This window comes from Vipera ursinii, assembly GCF_947247035.1.
Source record: "Vipera ursinii genome assembly, chromosome: 1".
NCBI classification, from domain to species: Eukaryota; Metazoa; Chordata; class Lepidosauria; order Squamata; family Viperidae; genus Vipera; species Vipera ursinii.
Window position 1 is genome coordinate 200,389,455 of NC_139512.1, and position 21,926 is coordinate 200,411,380.

Sequence of the window (21,926 nt, forward strand, 5' to 3'; positions counted from 1 at the left end):
TAACTTAAACAATTAATCTATTAGATAATTTTTGTTTTGTTTTTCTCCTAAAATTGAAATAAACTTTAATTTATGTACACTAAATAATGACATTTGTTGAACAGCAGTGCTTCTTTTTGTGCATTGGAAGTTGAACTCCACTTAATTTAACTGCATCAGATTCTGATTATTTCTCAGATCTTAATCACACAGACTTCCCGTGATTTCAAACAATTTTACTTCAACAACAGTGTCCTTGCAATCATTATCTAAGCAATTAGACTATTAGAAGACATAACGATAAAATTAAAACCTAAAATTAATAAAACAAGTGTTCCAACCTTCAGCAATAAAATACGTACTCGATATCTGGTAGTGTTAGATTAAAAGTTAGTATTTGGGAAATAAACTAAACAAAAATATATAATAAGGTAGGAATAAACGCTATCTAAAGTATGAGCAACTAGAAAAAAATATTTAAGGATGGCATCTCTTTAAGTCAGGACCAAAGGTCAAGTGTTGAGGGTTCATTCCAGGTATATACTAACTAAGCAATATATACTGCTCAAAAAAATAAAGGGAACACTTAAACAACACAATGTACTGTATTTAATAGTAGGATCTTATCTTGTGTTCCCTTTATTTATTTATTTTGAGCAGTATATAAAAATATTTTTAAGAATATTTCCAACCAATCATAGCAATTGTTCTCTAGCATTTGGATAAATTAAACTCAGCAACTTTTGAAAGATAATCAGAGTTGTGAAAAGTTGAAATTCTAAACAGAGCAACTTGGAACTGTTCCCATTGAACTTAAAACACAAAGAATTTTAGAATAAAATAATAAAATAAATAAAATAATAAGTCCTAAGTTTATTGATCTGACAATTAAGCCTGCTGAACAGAATGCTGCTAGATTTGGAAGGGAAAGAATCTGGGATAATACTGTAATTTTTCCCCAAATAGAAAAAGTGATGTTGTTTTTGTTTGTCAGTTGTCTTTTTGGTTTATGCTTATTTATTGTTTTTACACATGAACAGTATTTCAGTATTATTATTATTATTTGCTTTCAACAAATAAAAAGCTTAATTTTGTAAGTACTATTTATATTTTTCTTTAAAGCTGCATTTTTATAAGTAAAAGTATTTTTGTACCAGACAATCTTTAATACAAGAAATTGTATTTCTATCTTTTTTTAGGATGACATGCTGAGATAGAAGATATCTTTGCTCACATTGTTGTTACTGTTTATAGAAGTCTAAACTTCTGGGGAAAGCCATTGGCATCAGAATTTATGATTAAAGCAATTGAATGAAAACTGTGAGCAAATCCTCATATCTCAGAAACAATAGCTCTATGTGCTGCTTATTTGCATAAGCCAAAGAAAACACCATTGAAATAAGAGAAAGATACAGAGGATTACTTTTCAAGAATGCTTTACACTCTTTTGCCCCAAGCACGATATTTTAGCCTTGCATTATATATATATATATAAATTATATAAATGAGCTAACTTCCTGAAATACTATGTTCGTATAAATCAGCTCACAGGCAGTGTAATTAGAAAGCTTTTCATTATTATCAACTGTATAATAATTTAAGAAAGCAATTTAATGCATTTTATTTTCAGTACTGCTAAGTCATATTTAACTGACATATTCCGATAAGACTGTTTTATAACAAGAAAAGCTTACTAGTGATTCTAGAATGATTAATCAAAATCCGTATAGGAATTAATACACCTGAAGACAAAAATGTGAGGAGACATTATTCTTAATCTACAAGCACTAAACCATAAAACAGATAGATACACAAAACATTTAGTTTTGTACAGCTAGGTGAATTAATTCTACTTGTTATCATGTTGACAGCTAAAAGAGACATGTTTTTCCAAAACACTGCTGCTAAAATGAATTCAGTCTTCCATATCAGAATATCAGTAATGAGTACATATATACAGCCATATATTGTATACATGGGCACTCCATTTTCTAGAATACTGTCACATAGTTCTAGATAGAAGTATATGACAAGAATAATTCACCTGTATACTTAGAAGGAAAACATCTTTTTGTGCAATGCAGTAAAATGAGTACTTTTTACACATAAATAGGGTTGTTGTGGACTAGTGCATCCAGGATTTCATTTTCTTCCTGTTTTGTTCAAAATTAATGTTCCTTTCAAATTTGTAGGCCTCAGTTTGATGCTACAAAAAAAAACCTGGCCACAGTGTCTCTTAACAGTGGGAAGACATTTCTCTCTTCATCTTGCAAACTCAGCTATAAATGACCTGATGTCAAAGAATATATGTAAGGACACCACCAGAAAAAGAGGCAGCACTAAACAAGGCAGCAAACTTCTATTCTGTTGGACAGATCACTTGCCTTTATTATGCAAACACATTGTTCTCAGCATTAACTTGAAACATAAAGGATCTCTTGGAATTCCAGAATAATAGGTTAAGGGAAAAGTAAAGAAAACTGTACCTCTTTCTAATTAAGAGAAACGGCAGAATCCACATTTTTGAACAAATCTTTCCTTTCCTTTAAGGAGACTTATTTTATCTTCTTATTTTCAGATAATTTTGAGGAAAAATTTATAAATACAAGAATTATATTGTATTGCTTTCATTTTAATCCAACACTATGGTTAATATAATAGTGGCAGTACATCAGATATTGAACATTAAACAATACATTGGAAGAAAAATTATAAGCATATGGAAATGGACATACATTATTCAGTTCATAGAAGCAAGCATTCTACTTAAGCAGAAATATATTTTGTATACTTTCCTCGTTTTCCTTAAAATACCCCTCATTAAATCTACCTTTCTTGTTCATTATATTAAAGCTTCACTTTTTCTATAAAGGCAGTTCTTATTCCTGTTATCTTTTTATATAAATATTCACCCAGTTTACCCTCTGTGCCAAACTTATTTGGAACTATTTTTCACAAATAAACATTGTGAAATATTGAAAGAAATGTGACCATTAACAAACAAAAGTGGATTAGAGAGTTAAAAACTGATTATAAATTGAATGAATTAATTATAAATATCAAATTAATGTTTTCCCCAAAAGCTATATAGCTATATAGCCTTCTCCAATTCGAAGAGACACTTGTGCGGCAGGCTGAGGGAAAGAGGCAGTCCAGGAACCAGCGAAATCTGGGGGCTGGACAGGGGACAGATTTATCTGCCCTCAGTGTGGAAGGGACTGCCACTCTCGAATTGGCCTTTTTAGCCACACCAGATGTTGCTTTAGGACCTCTTTCAAGAGCACAATATCATAGGCTCTTGAGACTGAAGGATGCCAATGGAATGGCCAATGGCAATAGAATATAGCTTAACAATTGAGACAACTTGCTAGTGAAGTGAGCAATGTTTTCTGTTTTCTTTCTGGTCTCTAAGCTTTATTATTCATTTCATTTGGCCATAACTAATCTAAATATTTTTACTGGTTTTTCCAAAATATTTTGTATTGATATTTTATTTAATGTACTGAATGACAATGAATCTGCATATCTCAAGAACCTGTTTTTATCATTGTTAAAATAATCAAATCATTAGGCTAGTACGTGATAATTAACAATTTTAAATAAGTTTTGAAATCATAATTAAGCAATTTTGATTCATTTTGCAGAAATATTTTTAAAAGCTATAAAAGCTTGACTAGTCTTTTAAGTCTACAGATATTTATAATGTGTATAAATGGCTAACGGTAAAAATATTAGTCAGCATAATCACCTAGTATTTTGGATTAGAAATGTGAAATCCCAGTGGGAGAACTCAGTATGCATTATGCATTACTTGAGTTTATTTCATAGTGTGTTTCAGATTGTAGTCTTAATCATATAAGTAGACTTATAAATATTACCAAGATATAGAAAATGTAGTGTGTTTTTCAACCTAACTGTACCATTTAGAAATATACTACCTTACTGGCTGCTTTGGACATTCCAAAGAATTCAGAAGGAATTCAACAAGATAAAATATTAAGCCCAGCACAATATTGCAAAAGAGCTGCTGTATTAAAAAAATGTTCTTGCATAATCTAAACTACAGGTGTTTGTCTTTTCCTTGACAGTAGAAAATTGTAAATAGAAGCATGCAGGTCATCCAAGAACCTTGGCCTTAATCTGCGTCTTTAGAGTCATGTGTCATGTCATGTTTATCAGATTTCTTGTGCTCTGTTAACTCAAGCTTATTATCATGTTTTGGTTGGACTCTTCATACAATAGCTGAAATGATTTTTGTTTAAAAAAGGTTAATAAATTCTACCTGATGGCAACTAATTTATTTTTATTTCTATTTTTTAGGCAAGGATTGAGTGAAATATCTGAGAAAATTCCTTGTTAGTTGTCTTTCTTCAAGAAGAAAAACCTCTGAATTAAAATCAAATTCTGCCAAAAGGAGTAGGCACCTGGAAATACAGACAGAATGAGGAACTACTCTAAACTGGAAATCCTGGCCAAGTTCTAAATAAAACACACAGCCCAGCAAGCATGGATTTATCAGAAAATACTTGTTGCTTAAGGTTTACAGCTGAATGATTCTGGACCAAAAACAGATCCTCGATTTAATGAAGAAGCCATCATAATTTAAGCCTTATACCACAAATAATTCTATACACATGGAACTGACCATCTCTAGCTATATAACGCAGAAAAGCGTCTGAGAAGTACAAAGAATGCCATTTTTATTAAGGATATTAAACGAAACCAAAACAAATTCTTCACATGCAGACTTAAAAGAAGGAAAATCCTCTACTTCTTAGAACTGTTCTTCCAGCAGAGTTACTTTTCTCTTAACTGGATGTTTTTATGTTCCATGTTCAAACTTCATAGAAAATACTTACTGAATATAATGGAGCTCATCTGGAAATATACTCTTACCCATAAGAATAATTTAATGTATTGATGTAAAAGAAGTACAGTTATGAGAACTAAACAATTTATTTCTCCCAAGTCAACCTTTTTTTGGAAAACTGGATGTCCATTGGATTAGTAAGCACAAACTATTCCCTCATATACGGTATTTAAATAAGGTAAGAACAATAATAAATTATTTTGCCAATTATTACAAAGTCTACTGTCATTCTAGAAAGAGATAAAAGATTGACCATGTGAAATTAAAGAATATTTCCTTATATACAAAACCTTGATGCAAACAGTACAAAAGAAGCTGGGTTTCAGGCCTTAGTGTAAGATTTGTACAGCAGTGCTGTTCGCTAAAATAGCTAGCTTAGCAGCTATGTAGAGTAGGAATCTTTGGATTGGAACATTATTGTAATAATAATATGCCTGAAAAAACATATTTTAATAAACTTGTTTCGGTTTTTCGTTAATTTTATTGAGCAGTATAACAAATAAATTAACTAGTATTAGTTTATAACAAATAAGATAATTATAATGCATTAGATATGGACATTATTTACTTGCATTACTAAAAGCCATCAGTATGCTGATGTTCAACAAAATAGGTCTTCAATGCATGTTCACTTCTCTTATAAATAAAAGCTGCATCGCTGTCACTAAAGTTTAACTTTTCCTGGTTTGTATGTAGCATGTGACCAAGACCAAAATAGAAAGCAATATGGATTTGGTTTGCAAGGATGTTTCAGCTAAATGAGTGAGACTGATGCACACATTTCATGATAGTTCATGAAATGTTATTCACCTGTATATTGATTATGTTCTATTAAGTCTCTGTCAGTTGTAATGACCACATAGACCTTCTATGATCACCTGTATCCAGTGGTGGGATTCAAATATGTGAACAACCAGTTCTCTGTGGGGATGCTGCTTCTGGAAGTCCATTCTGGGCCTGGGCAACAAAAAATTAGCTACCAGTTCTGCTGAAGTGGTGCGAACTGGCTGAATCCCATCACTGCCTGTATGTACACTTCTGGAAGTTACTAATTTAATTAATCCATATGATAAGTGACAAATTTATTATCCTCCAACCCACATCTCAATATGTCAAGCAAATGCTCTATTCCAAAGAATTGTGAGGTGACCTATCATATACAGCTCTCTAAATTTTTTGGCGTAGGGAAGATGATTATTCTGGCTTTTGCCAAAATGACAGGATAAATTCTGAAACAAAATTCTAAAGCACAGCAGTATAAAATCCAGAGATAACAAAGAACAGAATAAACTTTATTGAAATTAATTATGCCCCTGCTTTGTTATTTCTTATAAGGAAACCCATTCTCACATTACTGTAATTCCAGAAATCGTATGTATGTCTGTGTATGTATGTATATGTGTGTATGTACACACACACATGAATACAATAGCACCTTTTCCTGAAAAAATATGCATCCTATTTTTAAGATCATTTCTATCTTATTTCAAAGTAGTACTTACCCTATGCATTCTACTATTAATCTGATTTTCTTTCCTAGGTTATTGAAAATTAAGCACTAGTTTGTGTGCAAATCTCACTGCAACTTGACCATGATCAGTGTAACCTGGAGCTTCATCCTTATTTGGACAAAGATAGTGCTGTTGCTGAAAATGGCACCTAATTTTGCCAGTGCCAAAACATGCCCTTCTGTGTGTCGCTGTGATGCAGGATTCATTTACTGCAATGATCGTGACTTGACTTCTATTCCAACTGGGATTCCAGGGGATGCTACAACTCTTTACCTTCAAAACAATCAAATTAATAATGCTGGAATTCCTTCCGAGTTAAAAACCTTAATAAAAGTAGAGAGAATTTATTTATATCACAACAGCTTGGATGAATTCCCTATCAACCTTCCAAAATATGTGAAAGAATTGCATTTGCAAGAAAATAACATAAGGACAATTACTTATGATTCACTGTCACAAATTCCTTATCTAGAAGAATTGCATTTGGATGATAATTCTGTTTCTGCTGTTAGTATTGAAGATGGAGCCTTCCGGGATAATATTTATCTCAGACTACTTTTTCTTTCTCGAAATCACCTTAGCACCATTCCCTGGGGCTTGCCTAAAACAATAGAAGAGCTGCGCTTGGATGATAATCGTATTTCCACAATTTCAGAGCTGTCCCTTCAAGATCTTACAAATTTAAAACGTTTAGTTTTAGATGGAAATCTCTTAAGCAATCATGGATTAGGAGAGAAGGTCTTCACAAATCTAGTCAATTTAACTGAACTCTCACTAGTTCGTAATTCTCTTACAGCAGCTCCAATAAATTTGCCGGGCACAAATCTGAGAAAGCTTTATCTACAAGAAAACCATATCAATCGTGTACCACCTAATGCTTTTGCATATCTACGTCAATTATATCGATTGGATATGTCAAATAACAATCTCAGTAATTTACCTCAGGGTGTCTTTGATGACCTAGACAATATAACCCAGTTGTTTCTTCGCAACAATCCCTGGCGCTGTGGGTGCAAGATGAAATGGGTTCGTGATTGGCTACAGACCCTGCCTCTCAAAGTTAATGTACGTGGACTGATGTGTCAAGCACCAGAAAAAGTGCGGGGCATGGCAATCAAAGATCTCAACAAAGAGCTATTTGATTGCATAGATGAAGATATTGTAAGCACTATCCAAATTACTGCTTCAATACCAAACACGTTATATCCTGTGCAAGGACACTGGCCCATTTCTGTGACCAAATCTCCTGAAATAAAGACTGTTAACCCACATAAAAATTACAGAACAGCTTCCCCGGCACAGGAAATCATTACCATTGTTGTAAAATCTGTAAGCACGGAGACTATTCACATTTCTTGGAAAGTTGCACTACCCATGACTGCTCTGAGACTTAGCTGGCTCAAAATGGGTCACAGCCCAGCCTTTGGATCTATCACTGAAACCATTGTTACAGGGGATCGAAATGACTACCTGCTCACTGCACTTGAGCCAGATTCCCCATACCGTGTATGCATGGTTCCCATGGAAACCAGTAACATCTATCTGTATGATGAAACTCCTGTCTGTATAGAGACCGAAACTGCTCCTCTTAGAATGTACAATCCTACAACAACCCTAAACCATGAGCAAGAGAAAGAACCATTCAAAAATTCTAACTTGCCCTTAGCTGCCATCATAGGAGGGGCAGTGGCTCTGGTAGCTATAGCATTGCTTGCTTTAGTCTGCTGGTATGTCCACAGGAATGGCTCCGTGTTCTCAAGAAATTGTACCTACAGCAAAGGACGGCGAAGAAAAGATGACTATGCTGAGGCTGGAACTAAGAAGGACAATTCCATCCTAGAAATCAGAGAGACTTCTTTTCAGATGATCTCTCTGAATAATGAGCAAGTGTCTAAAGAGGAGTTTGTAATACATACCATATTTCCACCTAATGGGATGAATCTGTATAAAAACAACCACAGTGAAAGCAGTAGTAACAGAAGCTACAGAGACAGTGGTATACCTGATTCAGATCACTCACATTCATGATAGTAAGAAATTTGGAAGACTTGGGGTAGTTACTTTTTCTCACAAAGCAAGGCAACTGTACTGGTTGCTGGAGTACTACAGAACACTGGATTAAAAGACTGTATAAGCAATGTATTGTACATTTGCCATATAATTTATATTTAAGAACTTTTTATTAAAAGTTTCAAATTTCAGGTGACTGCTGCGATTAATGTAGCAAGGATGCCTGAAAACAATTCTATATTTTAGTATTTTTTAGTAATTTGTACTGTATTTTCCTTCCTACTATTGAAATTACAAACTATTTAACTTTTGTGTTCAACTGAGTAAGATGACTTGTTGACTGTGAAAGTGAATTTTCTTGCTGTGTTGAACAATCAGGACCGCTACATTTGAGATCCTTGTAAGTATAAGCACAGACCATATTCACTTTGGTATCCATTAAAGGTGTTAAAAATGGCTACAAAATTGATAAAAATACAATCCTGGGTATATTAAACCAATGAGCATTTAGTAAATTAAATAGCGAAGTAGTTGGCAATGCCAGTTATATAGTTAATAAACAATAAAATAGCTGTTGAAAATTACAACAAATAACTGAAATCTCATAAGGCAGATGTATTCAAGTGCATTTCATTGATGAAAATAGGGATGTGCGTGAAAAGGTTTTTTTAAAGAAATAATAATAATAATAGCAAAACCACTGTATTACAGCAGGGTCAGATAGGATATTCTGCTAAACCATTCAAAGCCAGACAGTTAAATAGGATTGAAACTTGGAACACTTCCAATTGTTCTGTTTCAGACAAATCTGGATAGGGTGAGTAGATCAAGGCTGGAGAACACCACCCACCTCTTCTTTTCATTGTTCCCTGTCCCACTGGCCTGCTCACCTTCCTGATTTTCCAACATTTTCCTTCTCTTCCTTTAGCTGCTGCTGCCAATGTCGCAATGGGGCATAATCGCATAGTGTCTCAGCTTTCTCAGTCTTTCCCCCTTTTCCCTTCCGTCAGTTCCTTATGGAGTTGGTTTCCTCACCACCCCTTAAAAATTACTTCTTGGACAAAAAACATAAATTCATTCTGTGCATGGGCCAATGTGCATGTTTCAATTTAGATATGGAGTACCTGAAACCATCTTTCATGCACAGAATGTTTTGTACATGTCTAGTCCCAATCCTGTAGTTACTAAATAAAAATGTACTTCTGTCGAATTGTTAAAAAAAATGATTGTATCTGTGGAAACCACAAAGCAAAATGTAAAAGTTTCCTAAATGTCTTAAAATTGAAAAGAAAAAAATAACTTTAAAACCTATGTACCCTCTAGAACAGACATGTCAAACACAAGGCCCGGGGGCCAGATCCGGCCCGCGAAGTGGTTTCATGCGGCCCGCGAAGCCATCCTGGAAACAGTGAGGGAACGGCCCCCACTGCCTTGGCCCTGGCCCAGAGACCCTCCTTCCGCCAGAGACCCCCAGATCTCTCCCACTCCTGCCCAGGCCCCCCATAGGCACCCTTGATGCCAACAATGTAGAGCTGGCCACGCCCACCCAGTAGGCCATACACACTCTAGCCACGCCCACCCAATAGGCCACGCCCACCCAGGTCACACCCACCCGGCCCCCTGAGGGCAACTGCAATGCTGATGCGGCCCTCAATGAAATTGAGTTTGACACCCCTGCTCTAGAACCTGTATAATAGAGGCAATTCTGTTAAATCTCACTAGAGCATATATTTAACTAAATATGCAGTTAAATATATACAACACAGATGCGTACATATTTCAACTGCCAATATTGCTCATTATTGTCATAGTTATCTTGAAATTTCTTAAAAGACATGAAAGTGAAGACACATTCATCTATTTAGCTATGATATATTTTAATACCCAAGACATTTTGTTGCCATAATTGTTTTTCCCCAATGAAAACCAAAGTGCATTCTACACCCTTTGGCCAATCTTGTATGTGCCTTTATCAAAAAGTCAGATGTATTCCATTTTTAATTGGAAACAAAAGTTTTCACAAATATGAAGTTAACCATATAAAGATATTGGTCTTAAAGCTGAATATACTATAGAATGAAGTACAGAAAAATAAGTGCTCTTTTTATCCTCTGTACAGTACATATTTTTAAAAGTGCTACATGATGGAATACCTTTAAATTGTCCATACTGCACTGAACCATCTCAAGAAAATTATGGGAACAAATCTGAAAGATTGCCTGCATCTACAGAAAAGTATAGTATTTAACAAGCATTCTTCCCCAAACATTATATTACAAAACAGAAAGAAACTGGATATACAGAAAGAAACAAGTTGAGTGGGACAGGTTCAAACCCTTCTGTTATTACGATTTCTGAGCTTCTTTGGCTAGTCGTTATCTTTAATAACTAGTAGGGCTATTATTGTAGAGCAAGAGAGAAAATTATTTTACAGACAGGGCTGCATTTAACTTTGGGGGGGGGAAGGAAGAGGGGGAGGGGATTGATTGTCCTTTTTTTCCCCTTAATAATAATAAGGCGTTTTCCACAGTGAGGGGTGTTTTGTTTTTTTCCTGCCGGAAACTGAACCTGCAATATTCAGTGATTTGCCACTAAATTTTGGTGTTGCAACCCCAGTGGGGCTCTTGGGACCCAATGTGGCCCACTCTTGTCCCAGAAGAAAGATTGGATACAAATGTATTAAAAATAAATTGTATTGATCTGAGCATTAACCTGAGTCTCTATACATTGCTTCCCATGCTGTTGAATTCTTACATGAATCAAAGGTGAACCCGAAAATCTTGAACATAAGAATTTGTGTACACTATTCTCAAGGGGAATCAGCTCTCCCCCTATTGATATCAAAAATATCTGTTCACCCACTCTTTATGAAACCTTAAGTGCAAGATGTGGTATTACAAATTTGGTGGGCCAATTATCAATGTTCTTGTATTTTCTTTATTTTTTAAAACTCTTAATACAACAGTGTTAAAGGTTCCTAATATACAGGCTATACTCACCATTTCATTATTTTTTTCATTCGCCTTTCTAGATAGGCAGCTCTGCATGGAATATTCTACAGTAACTTCAGTCCTTTCTGGAAAGGGTCTAGGAAGATACTGTTGAAAATTTCAACTTCCTATATATTGGCCAATAAAGATCCACAGAGTTCTATACTTTCCTGCATTCCACATCTATGTCTAACTTTCAGAGGATTATTTGGTGTTTTGAGAAACTTAGTGTCACTATGACACTCACTTTTCTATATTATTCCAACGAGGGTGCTGAGAGCCTGAACTATTGCCTAAATATAAAATGTGGATCGACAACCTGGAACAAAATAGAAATGCTCTTAATAAATAAACCTGATCCAGAACTGGGGATCCAATCTATGTTTCTTCATGAAAGCATACATTTTACCAGGTTTTTGGAACCTGATGGTACACAGGAAAAATTTACCTAAGACTGGTACGTCAACTGCATCACAAAGAATGCAAATCTGGATATGTCAATATTATAAATATTATATATGCCCTGTTAACCGCCCTGAGTCCTTCGGGAGAAGGGCGGTATACAAATTTAATTAATTAATTAATGTTTTTATTATATCACAACTGGATTACTGCAATAAATACTCTGTAGGTCTGCCTTTGAAGATTTTTTCAAATTTATGATTGATCCAAAATACTCTAGCCTATTTATTAATAATAGGCATATCTAAAATGTGTTTCTTAATGAAAGTTGCACAGTTTTCTAATCTCCCAAATTAATGCATCCATCAACTTTGGAGAACCTCTTGTACCTCCAATCAACTCATGAAGCCTATTTGGGATTAGGGAAGGAACATTTTCAGAGACTGCTTAGGTCCCCTTCAGAGGAAAGTCTCATTTCCCATTTAACGGCCTTCTGGAAATTTGTTAAAACCTTCACTTTTTGGAAGAACTTCAATTTCCAATTCTGTTATTGTGTTTTATCAAACTTATTCTTACATATTTTTCTGCTGTTGTAGTGGTTCTTTATTATTTTGTTAATTTATGTTGTTAGTCATTTAAAGCTCTATTAAGAATGGGTCAAAAATAACAAACAGAATGTTAGAACTGAATTACTTGACTAGTATCTACTTAGCTTTAGGGACTGAAATGGTAACAAACATACTTCATAATGAGTAGGAAAGAAGATTTTTTTTAATGAAATGCCACATAGGACAGAACAATTTTGCTTCTCTGAGGAATATCGATCAATTTTATTTTGGACATAGACCACCACAGAATTAATAACCTAATAATTACTCTAAAGTAGAATCAGAAACTAAAAGCCATATTGATGGAGTAAAATAAAGATAAAACTCTTAATGAAAAAAAAGGAATTAAAATGCAAAAGAATCCCATAAAACTACAATTAATTTTACAATGAATAATCCAAATGCTATAAATAACTAGGATAGATAACTATAAACGGACATAGGTAATTCTAGAATTTATAAGGAGGTAAAGCTATGTTAACTTATAAAGTCTAATAATTGCTAAAGCCCTTAATATTAAGACAATTATGCTGCAGCTAATTATAATAAAATAGCAAAATAAAACATAAAATGGTCTGTGTATATTTAAAAGGAGAAGATGAAAAAGGGGGGTCAGTGGAAGGAAGGATACTGAGTTATGGAAGCCTAGTGAAGGCTCAGCATTACCTCACTTGAAGACGTAGTTTACATTTAATCTACTCTAACCCAGAATCGTGATACATTGCTTGAAATCCTTGCCACCTGGTCAGCTACCAAAAGAAAATCAGCCTCTGGCCTGTCTAGATACTGTATTTTACATGAGGAAATATACCTACCTCATACATTTCTATAAAAAAGGCAAAGCACATGACCCACAGTTTCAATTTCTTCCTCACCGCAAGGAAAAGCTGCAGCTCTTTAGGTATTTTATAGAACTTTGATTGGGAACCTCCCAGAGTTGGTTCAAAGATGGCCAGCTATATAAATGTTTTAAATAAGTAAAATAAACATGAATAAAAAAAAAATCTTCATTCCAGGAGGGCAGAGGGAAGGACATTAGTAACCAAGAATAAAAGTTCTTCTGGTGTTTTAGGGGAGAATATTGCAGAGGTAATGTGCAGGGACAACATTTTTTGTGCATACACTAATATATGGTGGAGCCTGTCTGCAATAATTTTGCATGGCTGAATCTGGCATGTTGCTTGAAAGATGTTTTGGCCTGGTCAAATTCCATTGGAATCAATACAATGGGAGATACACCACAATGGCCTAGGGTGGCAGTATGCAGTTTTCACTAAAAAAACAAACAAATCTGGAATTTATCTGGAAAAAGTCTAAGAAGCTGGACAACCTCAGCTGAAATGTAATTTAAATCAGTAACATGTGCTATTAGGACAAAAGTTTTAATTGAAATCATTTCAGTTTCAGCATGAGAGGTTGTGTTAGGGACACAACGAGGAACCAAAAACGGGTTCCTTGGGAGGCTTGATTGTACAGCTTCTAATGGTTCTATGTCTTTATATGTACTATCTGGAAACCATAGGAGAGCTGTGATATTGCTTTGTCCTCAAATACTTTTATTGATAGTCCATTAGGTATATAATTTACCTCCTATTGTGTGAAAAAAATATTAGTATGGCAGCTATGCTTCTTCTGACTTTCTCTTTTAGGGACTGAATTTGGGTCTTCTGTGAACTGATGGCATGAAAAACAGTTCTGAGGTATTTGAAGCCTGAATTTCTTCAATGTCATTGTCGTGTATTTCTTAACTATTATTATGGCTAGAAGGCTTTTTTGAAAAGAACCAGGCATTTTGTTTTCATAATTAATAATTAAATCATGGTCTATGCAGCAGGAGGCAATTGATAATAGAGCTGTCTTCAAACTGATCGGAGAGCTGTCTTCAAACCGATCGGAGCAGCAGAAATGCTGGCTGGCATCATCTTGCACACAAGAGAAGTGCAATAGCTTTGCCAACCAGGTTTAGAGAACAATGCTCTAATTTTGCCAGTCTTGCCACCGTATCATTAATACAGAAAATAAAAATAATAAGAGATGTAGAATACAACCTTGCTTTCACTCTTATAAGTAGGCACCAGGTCAGGAAGATTTTCTTGGTAGTCTAGAAACTATGGAAGCCTGTTTTAAAATGAATAAAATCCCATATAAAGTGTTCCTGTGGAGATGTTGGGGAATATACGGTATATTATTCCATGAGATGTTGTAGGACCAAACACCGATTCATGGTTGATTTCTATCCTGAAGGATTTTCTTTTCTAACCAGTCCATTAATTTCCAACAAATATGTTATAAATATAACTTATAAAGATATAGAGCAGGGGTGTCAAACTCAATTTCATGGAGGGCCGCATCAGTATTGCGGTTACCCTCAGGGGGCCGGGTGGGTATGGCCAGGGTGGGCGTGGCCTACTGGGTGGGCGTGGCTAGAGTGCGTATGGCCTACTAGCTGGGCGTGGCCAGCTCTACATCGTTCGCATCAAGGGTGCCTATGGGGGCCTGGGCAGGAGTGGGACAGATCTGAGGGTCTCTGGCAGAAGGAGGGTCTCTGGGCCAGTGCCAAGGCAGTGGGAGCCGTTCCCTCACTGTTTCCAGGATGGCTTCGCGGGCCACATGAAACCACTTCGCGGGCCAGATCTGGCCCCTGGGCCTTGTGTTTGACATGTCTGATATAGAGCTTACAGATAATGCTTAGTAATCTAATTGGGCATAACTGGATGGATCAAATCATTCCCTTTTTTAAACTTGACAATAATAAAGTTGTTCCATTCAGGGAACGTTTCAAATATACAGTTTATAGCTGTAAATAGAGCTGCTAAAATTCATATCCACCAGTCACTGTTTAAGTTTAACCTTAAGTCTCACCTCCCATATGGAAGTCATACTTGGAACCTGTAACTTAGTTTCTCTCATATGGTCAACGATAATATACTAAAATGTGGCATTATTTCTTATTTTAGCATTTCTCTCTTTTCCTTTTCAGTAGTTTTATACTCCCATTTTTGCTCCTGAAGAGATTTCAGGAACTGTGGACAGCCTGACATAATTTAAAATGTTCAATTAGGGAATGTTTAGCTTTATACAGTCCTCATCAAACCACGGATGGGATCTTCTTTTACATATTCCCCAAGTGATTAGGCTATGGTACAAATTACAGGTCCTTTCTGGGAAAATTTAATCAGTTAAGGAAATATATAAACTATCAAACTTAGAAGATTTATATACAAATTTTATTGTTCTTTCCCTCTCTGTCCATTTTATATGCATACAATCTGCAGTTTGGTGGGAGTTCTGGGTAGCAACATTTTTTATATTTGTTATCTTCCTTTTAAAGCTAGACACAGGTTTGGAAGAAAATGATTACTGCTCAGGGATATATTTGCATTAAAATTAGAGATCAAATTTGTTATCCCACCAGAGAATATGAAGTAATCAATTAGTCTTGTTTGGGGGGGGGGAATAAATGAAATGTCCAAATGTATTGCTCTCCCAGCTATAATTTAAGTTTAGTATGTTTAAATTATGAACCATCTGGATTAGACACCATCTTGTCTAATTTACTCCTATCTCTAGAGTTGCCCATTAATGAGGAGCTATCTATGGCTTTCTGAGGAGTAAATACATTTCTTGTTACAAATATATCTCATGACCCACAAGGATGTGGTCTCTATCAGTCTACGTTTATTGTAGGGACCATATTGAAACACTGAAGCAAAGACTAGGCTACAAATTCTGGGGGGGGGAAACCATGAACACTAAATTTTATCCCTATAAATCAATTCAATCTGGATGATTTGTCTCCTATGTTTATGAATCATAATTAAATTCTCGTTTCCAGACAAATCAACTTCAATGAGTTGTTACATTTTATAAGGATGAACTGCTCTTTCATGCCTTGGAAAATTGTATTAACAACACTCACTGGCCCATTGAAAGTGGCAAATTATGATCTGTTATGAAGCTGTTTTTACCTAATCCATTCACCATAAATTAGTAAAACTATCTATACAGAATTGGCATGCTAATGTTACCTTTATCACATCTCTTCACAGTCTCTAATAAGAATGTTCAAAGATGTATAAGAATTAAAAAGAAAAATTCATATATCATGGGAATGCTTTTTGCTAAGATCAGCTGCCCTCTCTTAGCTAATTCAGGATGCCTATCAATGAATTTTATGCATAATAATGCCATGTTCCTCATATTTATTCCATTGTTTTGAACAAAAAAAAATTGTACTCAACATTAATGCTCTTTCCTGCTTAATTTTGGCAGCACTGTTCCAGGCAATTTTTAGGTGTTTCAGTGGTGTTCAGTGTCAAGTTTCCAACAGATGAGCTCTTCAAAGAACTCTGAGGCATTGTTAACCTTACAAGTCTTTTATTAGAGCAATATAACATTGGGAATGTTTGGTTAAAGCCGGAATCTGGATTCCCCTCCCCTAAGCACAATAATATTAAAACATAGTTCCCTCCTTTCGTTGCTGTCATAAATCACATTCTCCAATTAGTTTGAAGGGTAAGTTCTCCCTCCTTAGTTTAACCCTCAGTTCTCTCTTATCACCTCTTATTACATTCAACCTTGAAAATGCTCAGCTGCTATATTATTATGTCTAACTAATCCCCCATGCATATTCTTCCTTCCCCCTCCCTTCTTCATCTAACTTTAACTCTAAAAGTGATACACAAGTAGAAATATAAAATAGCTGCTTCTTCATCTTTTGTCAAAGCAAGAACATCTGATGTTAGCAGCGTTGACATCCAGGTGTTATGCAGCTCTTTGTTTATGGTCCCTCCATCTGTACATCAACTCATTCAAATGCTTTACCCAGCCTAAATACTTAGTATTCATATACAAAACTGCCCCACCTGTCCTTTATTGAAAATATAAAGGCTTAGTTTCCAGTTTGGCTCCTCTCATGAGTAAAACATACAAATCAGTCGCCTGAAACATTTCAGTCTTTATATCAGTAAATCCAGTAGAAGTCTAGAGATTTTTTGCAAATCCAATTAATATAGAGATGCTTGTTTTCCAATGAACCTGTGAAAATATTCATCCCCACTAAATACCCACTGGTTTGCTTAAAATCTTGCATACATAACAATTTGGAGCAAAATTCAAACTGTTGGTAGAAGGGAAATGATCTAGACCAGCGGTGTCAAACTGCCGGCCCACGGATCGGATGTGTCACGTGGAAGCCACGCCCACCCCATTGCCGGCAATGACAAAACTGTCCCGATTTGTCACGCGACATCACGTGATGTCGCGGGTTTGACATGTATGATCTATACCTTGGCTACAACTTTCCAGAATGTTACAGGCTTTAATTCTCTTAACAGTTATGTGAAATTGCTTAGGCAAACCCACCTGTTAACATGGGTAAAGTACAATCAGTATGCTGATAATACAGGTGGTCCTTGGTTAAGAACAATTAGCACATGAAATGGGTGAATAGATGTCTCGACCAATGTTAAAAGAAGACAAGAAGCAAACAGAAAGAGACATGAATACAAGTTCAGGTTCATTATAGTAATAAGGTTAATGAAAAATTACATCCTTATTCCATCTGAAGAATGTCACCAGCTAGGACAGGGGTATCAAACTGCGGCCCTTGGCCAGATGTGTCATCTTCAGGCCACACCCACCCTGGCTCCACAAAGGCAAAAAATACGTCACAATACATCACTTGACACAATCATGTTTGACACCCGTGAGTTATGGGATCAAACCATATACTGTATGTATCTGCTCTAAGGTTTAAATTCGAAATCTCTTTCTCCCATTCTCATATTGCAACAGACTTCTTGCTGAGTTTTTTTTCAGCCTCAGTTGTGATAAGCATCAACGAAGCATTTTGTTAATGATTGTGTAGGGTGTCAGGCTGCTTATTCCTGACTTTATCAATTTCAGCCTTCATTTCACTCAGATGTATCTATTTCCTGACTTCCCTAGCATCAATAAGCTATAAACCATGGAAAGAAAACAACCTCTATGATTTTTACAATACCACTTTGTACAGTACATTAAAACTTGCATCTCCTAAAACAAATATATCTGATTACAAAATTCTTGATTACAGAACGGTTTTTAATAGTGAAGTACAAGGAACAGTAATGATCAAAAAAGAATGTACCAACACAACTTATTATACTGATGAACAAAATTAACATCATATATATTGTATATTTCTCAGAAAGAAACTCTTAATTTGAAATCTTAAGTTTCAGAAACACATTAGTTTTGTTCACCTTGGCAGGGCTGAACAATAATACATTGACTGCTATTCTTTCTTTTTTATAATGTTATGTCTTTTTTTATATTTGCAGATGCATTATGCCAGACATGTCAAACACAAGGCCTGTAAAGTGGTTTCATGTGGCCCGCGAAGCCACCCTGTAAACAGTGAGGGAACGCCCCCCACTGCCTTGGCCCTGGCCCAGAGACCCTCCTTCTGCCAGAGACACTCAAATCTGTCCCACTCCTGCCCAGGCCCCCATAGGCACCCTTGATGCAAACAATGTAGAGCTGGCCATGCCCACCCAGTAGGCCATATGTACTCTAGCCACGCCCACCCAGTAGGCCACGCCCACCCTGGCCATACCCACCCGGCCCCTTGAGGGCAACCACAATGCTGATACGGCCCTCAATGAAATTGAGTTTGACACCCCTGCATTATGCTCTGAGTATTTTTTTTCTAGAAACTTGACTTTAGCTATCACTGCAAGCCTTCTCACCACTACTGCACGCTTTTTTAGTTTTCCTACTTTCTAAAGTGTCTAATTCTTACATTCCATCTTCAGGAGTAGAATTTTCTGTTTCCCTATTCTTTAATGCAGGAGTAGGCAACCTCGGCTCTTTTATGACTCATGGACTTCAACTCCCAGAATTCCTGAGCCAGCTATGGTCCAGTTGGTCCATGAGTCATAAAAGAGCCGAGGTTGCCTACCCCTGCTTTAATGTAATGTAATATGCAAAACTAATAAAGAAACTATCCACCGCAATTCTTAAATGACCTTAAGAGAGATAAGTGCTTACTTTGTTCTCAAATTATAATTAAAAGAACTATATATGCACCTCCACACTGTGCTTTTTAAAATTTCATTCCTTAACAGGAATCAGACATCTCCTCCCAGCATTGCCACAGTGATAACATTCTGTGGTCAATTAATTTTGTTTTTTTTATTTTACAAGCCAAAAATACATTTCCTCTTCCATCTTGGGGGGAGGGGGAATACTCTAGCTCTTGACACTATACTTTTGCTTACAAATGGCTTGCTTTTTTTCCTACTGCATCAGATTTGTGGTTCCTATTCAGACTGTGATCCAGCAAGAACCCTAGTTTCTTATTGCATTTATAGCTGAACAATATGGTCCCCTTAATGCCACTCTCCCAGCTGTATACAAATGTAGGAACATCCAGTTGTCCGATATGAAATTCATCTTAATTGGTTTCTGAGGGGTGATACAGTTTTTCCAAGCTCATCCTGAATCTTAACACTGTCATGTAAGATGTCTGTTACCCAGCCCATCTGGGTGTTGGAATCAGCCATCATCTACAATGCCTTCTGAACTTTCAATACTTTTTAACCCTTCCAAATATATTGAAGAGCACAGCAGAATGGTGACATGTGTTACACCACTTATTACCTTTATCTGGCTTCACAATACTTTACATTTCAACCAACTCTATATTCAGCTAAAAATATAGTTCAGCCAACCTTTTTTCACATCTTCTCAACAAAGAAAGATGGGACATTTTGTTGAATAATTTCAGTAGGCAGTCATTCTGCCAATTAAGGAAATCAGGATGATTTTGTTGCCAGGTATAAATTAAATTGCCGATGACCATCAAATTCCAAATGGTTTAGGTCAATGATATCTGAAGGATTGTCTTCTTCTGTACAAAACTGCTCAATTAATTATTCTGAGCGATTTTGTCTTAGAAGCCCTAAAATTAATTGGCTTCCATGCAGTGATAGTGTTTTTCAGTGCCTATGCTTTAGAATTTTCTCTTAAGAGATTCATCTTGCTACCTCATTAAATAAACCTGGACATAGACATACATTTCCCATTTTCAGGAAGACCTTTGATGTATAATCCTTCTTTCACAAGAGTAATGAGTAGGGCCTTGCAGTATTTCTGGTAACTATAGCATGCTAGGAAAAGATGTTTGATTCGGATCATATCCATTTATCCTCTTTGTCCCTCCATGAAGAAGCCAGTCCACAAAGATGCCCCATTAACTCTTTCTCAAGGATATGTTCACATAATCATGTGCCTCATCTTCTACCAGCAGTGGAGGGATTCTAAATGTGGTTTTAGGTAGTCACCTTCCATCTGAATAATCTGCTTTTGTTTAATGCAGGGGCAGTAACCTACCCAGCGTGAAATCATCCCATGGGTTTCTTATGGGTCCTTCCCTTCCATTTAGACCCTGGGCTTGGCACCTGTCTGCAGTGTTTCAGTATTTCAGTATTTGTTTTTAACTTTTAATTGTAAGCTACCAAGAGTCACTGAGACTCAGACAACTAATAAATTGTATAAATAAACAAATCAAATGAAGGAAACAATTATGTAATGTATCCTTTAACTGATCCTTAATCCTAATACACCACAGCATTAAATTTGAACATTAAATTTGCAATACATTGGTACTGAAATTCCAGGACTAATAGCCTTCAATTTGAAATTGAAATGTCTTAAAAATGTACTATATACTTATAAGTGTATCAGGATGGTATTTACAAAAATGAAATATAAAATAATTTGATGAGAGAAGTCACATATGATGCAGACATTGCACAAACTCACTTTAATAATAAATTTCTAAAGTTATAAGGGCATTTAGTCCCCTTACATATTTGTCAAAGCAACAAAATTGTAAAGGGTGAAAGGAACAAATTATGTACTATTTATATTTATACAAGATACCTGTTTATTAGTTGTATAGCAAGAGCCAGCATGTTTAGCCCACTGTATTAGGAGCAAAGAGCCAGGTTCCAATCCTCCCTAGTCAGTTGGGTGGCATAGGAAAGTCACTTCCTCTTGGCCCCAATGAGTGTCAGACTCTGAGACAAGCTGGTTGATATTTATTATACAAATGGCATAATGTATTGGTAGCTTAAATATAAGAACTAGGCAGAATGCAAAAACAAGTAAACTCTGCAGTGATGTGGGAGGAATGTTAAGAAAAACAACAGTTATAAAGTCAGTAGGATTGGGTCTCTGAATTCTATCAATTTTTAAATGCAATAGCCTTGCTGCAATTATTAAGTTATTCAACTAATTGATTTCTTTGTCATTAATTTTAAAAAGTGTAAGCATATGTGTATTTAATAGGCATTTTGTTTAATTAACTTTAATAGAGGTTTCTATAATAAATGTTAATCTATATAATTAACTCTTTAATCAGTTTAATTAATTAGATTTTATGTACCTAACTTCATTCTGCCTCTTTACTAAGGTTTCCATAAGGAGTTTCAAGAATAATTTAATTGTCTAGAGTATGTGTAATTAGAATTAGGAATTCCAGTACTGTTGTTTCTTTCTTCCCTTTTAA

At 35.6% G+C, this 21,926-nt stretch overlaps 2 protein-coding genes across 3 annotated transcripts in view; one reads left to right on the forward strand and one right to left on the reverse strand.

The window, feature by feature from the left end:
* Nucleotides 1-21,926, reverse strand: part of MACROD2 (mono-ADP ribosylhydrolase 2) — a 1,127,318-nt gene that overhangs the window by 1,050,874 nt on the left and 54,518 nt on the right. The window lies entirely within an intron of this gene.
* FLRT3 (fibronectin leucine rich transmembrane protein 3) lies at nucleotides 6,442-8,388 on the forward strand (the record flags this gene model as incomplete). The annotated part of the gene is made up of 1 exon (XM_083358120.1): nucleotides 6,442-8,388. The coding sequence occupies one exon, from the start codon at nucleotides 6,442-6,444 to the stop codon at nucleotides 8,386-8,388; it is 1,947 nt and encodes a 648-aa protein (XP_083214246.1).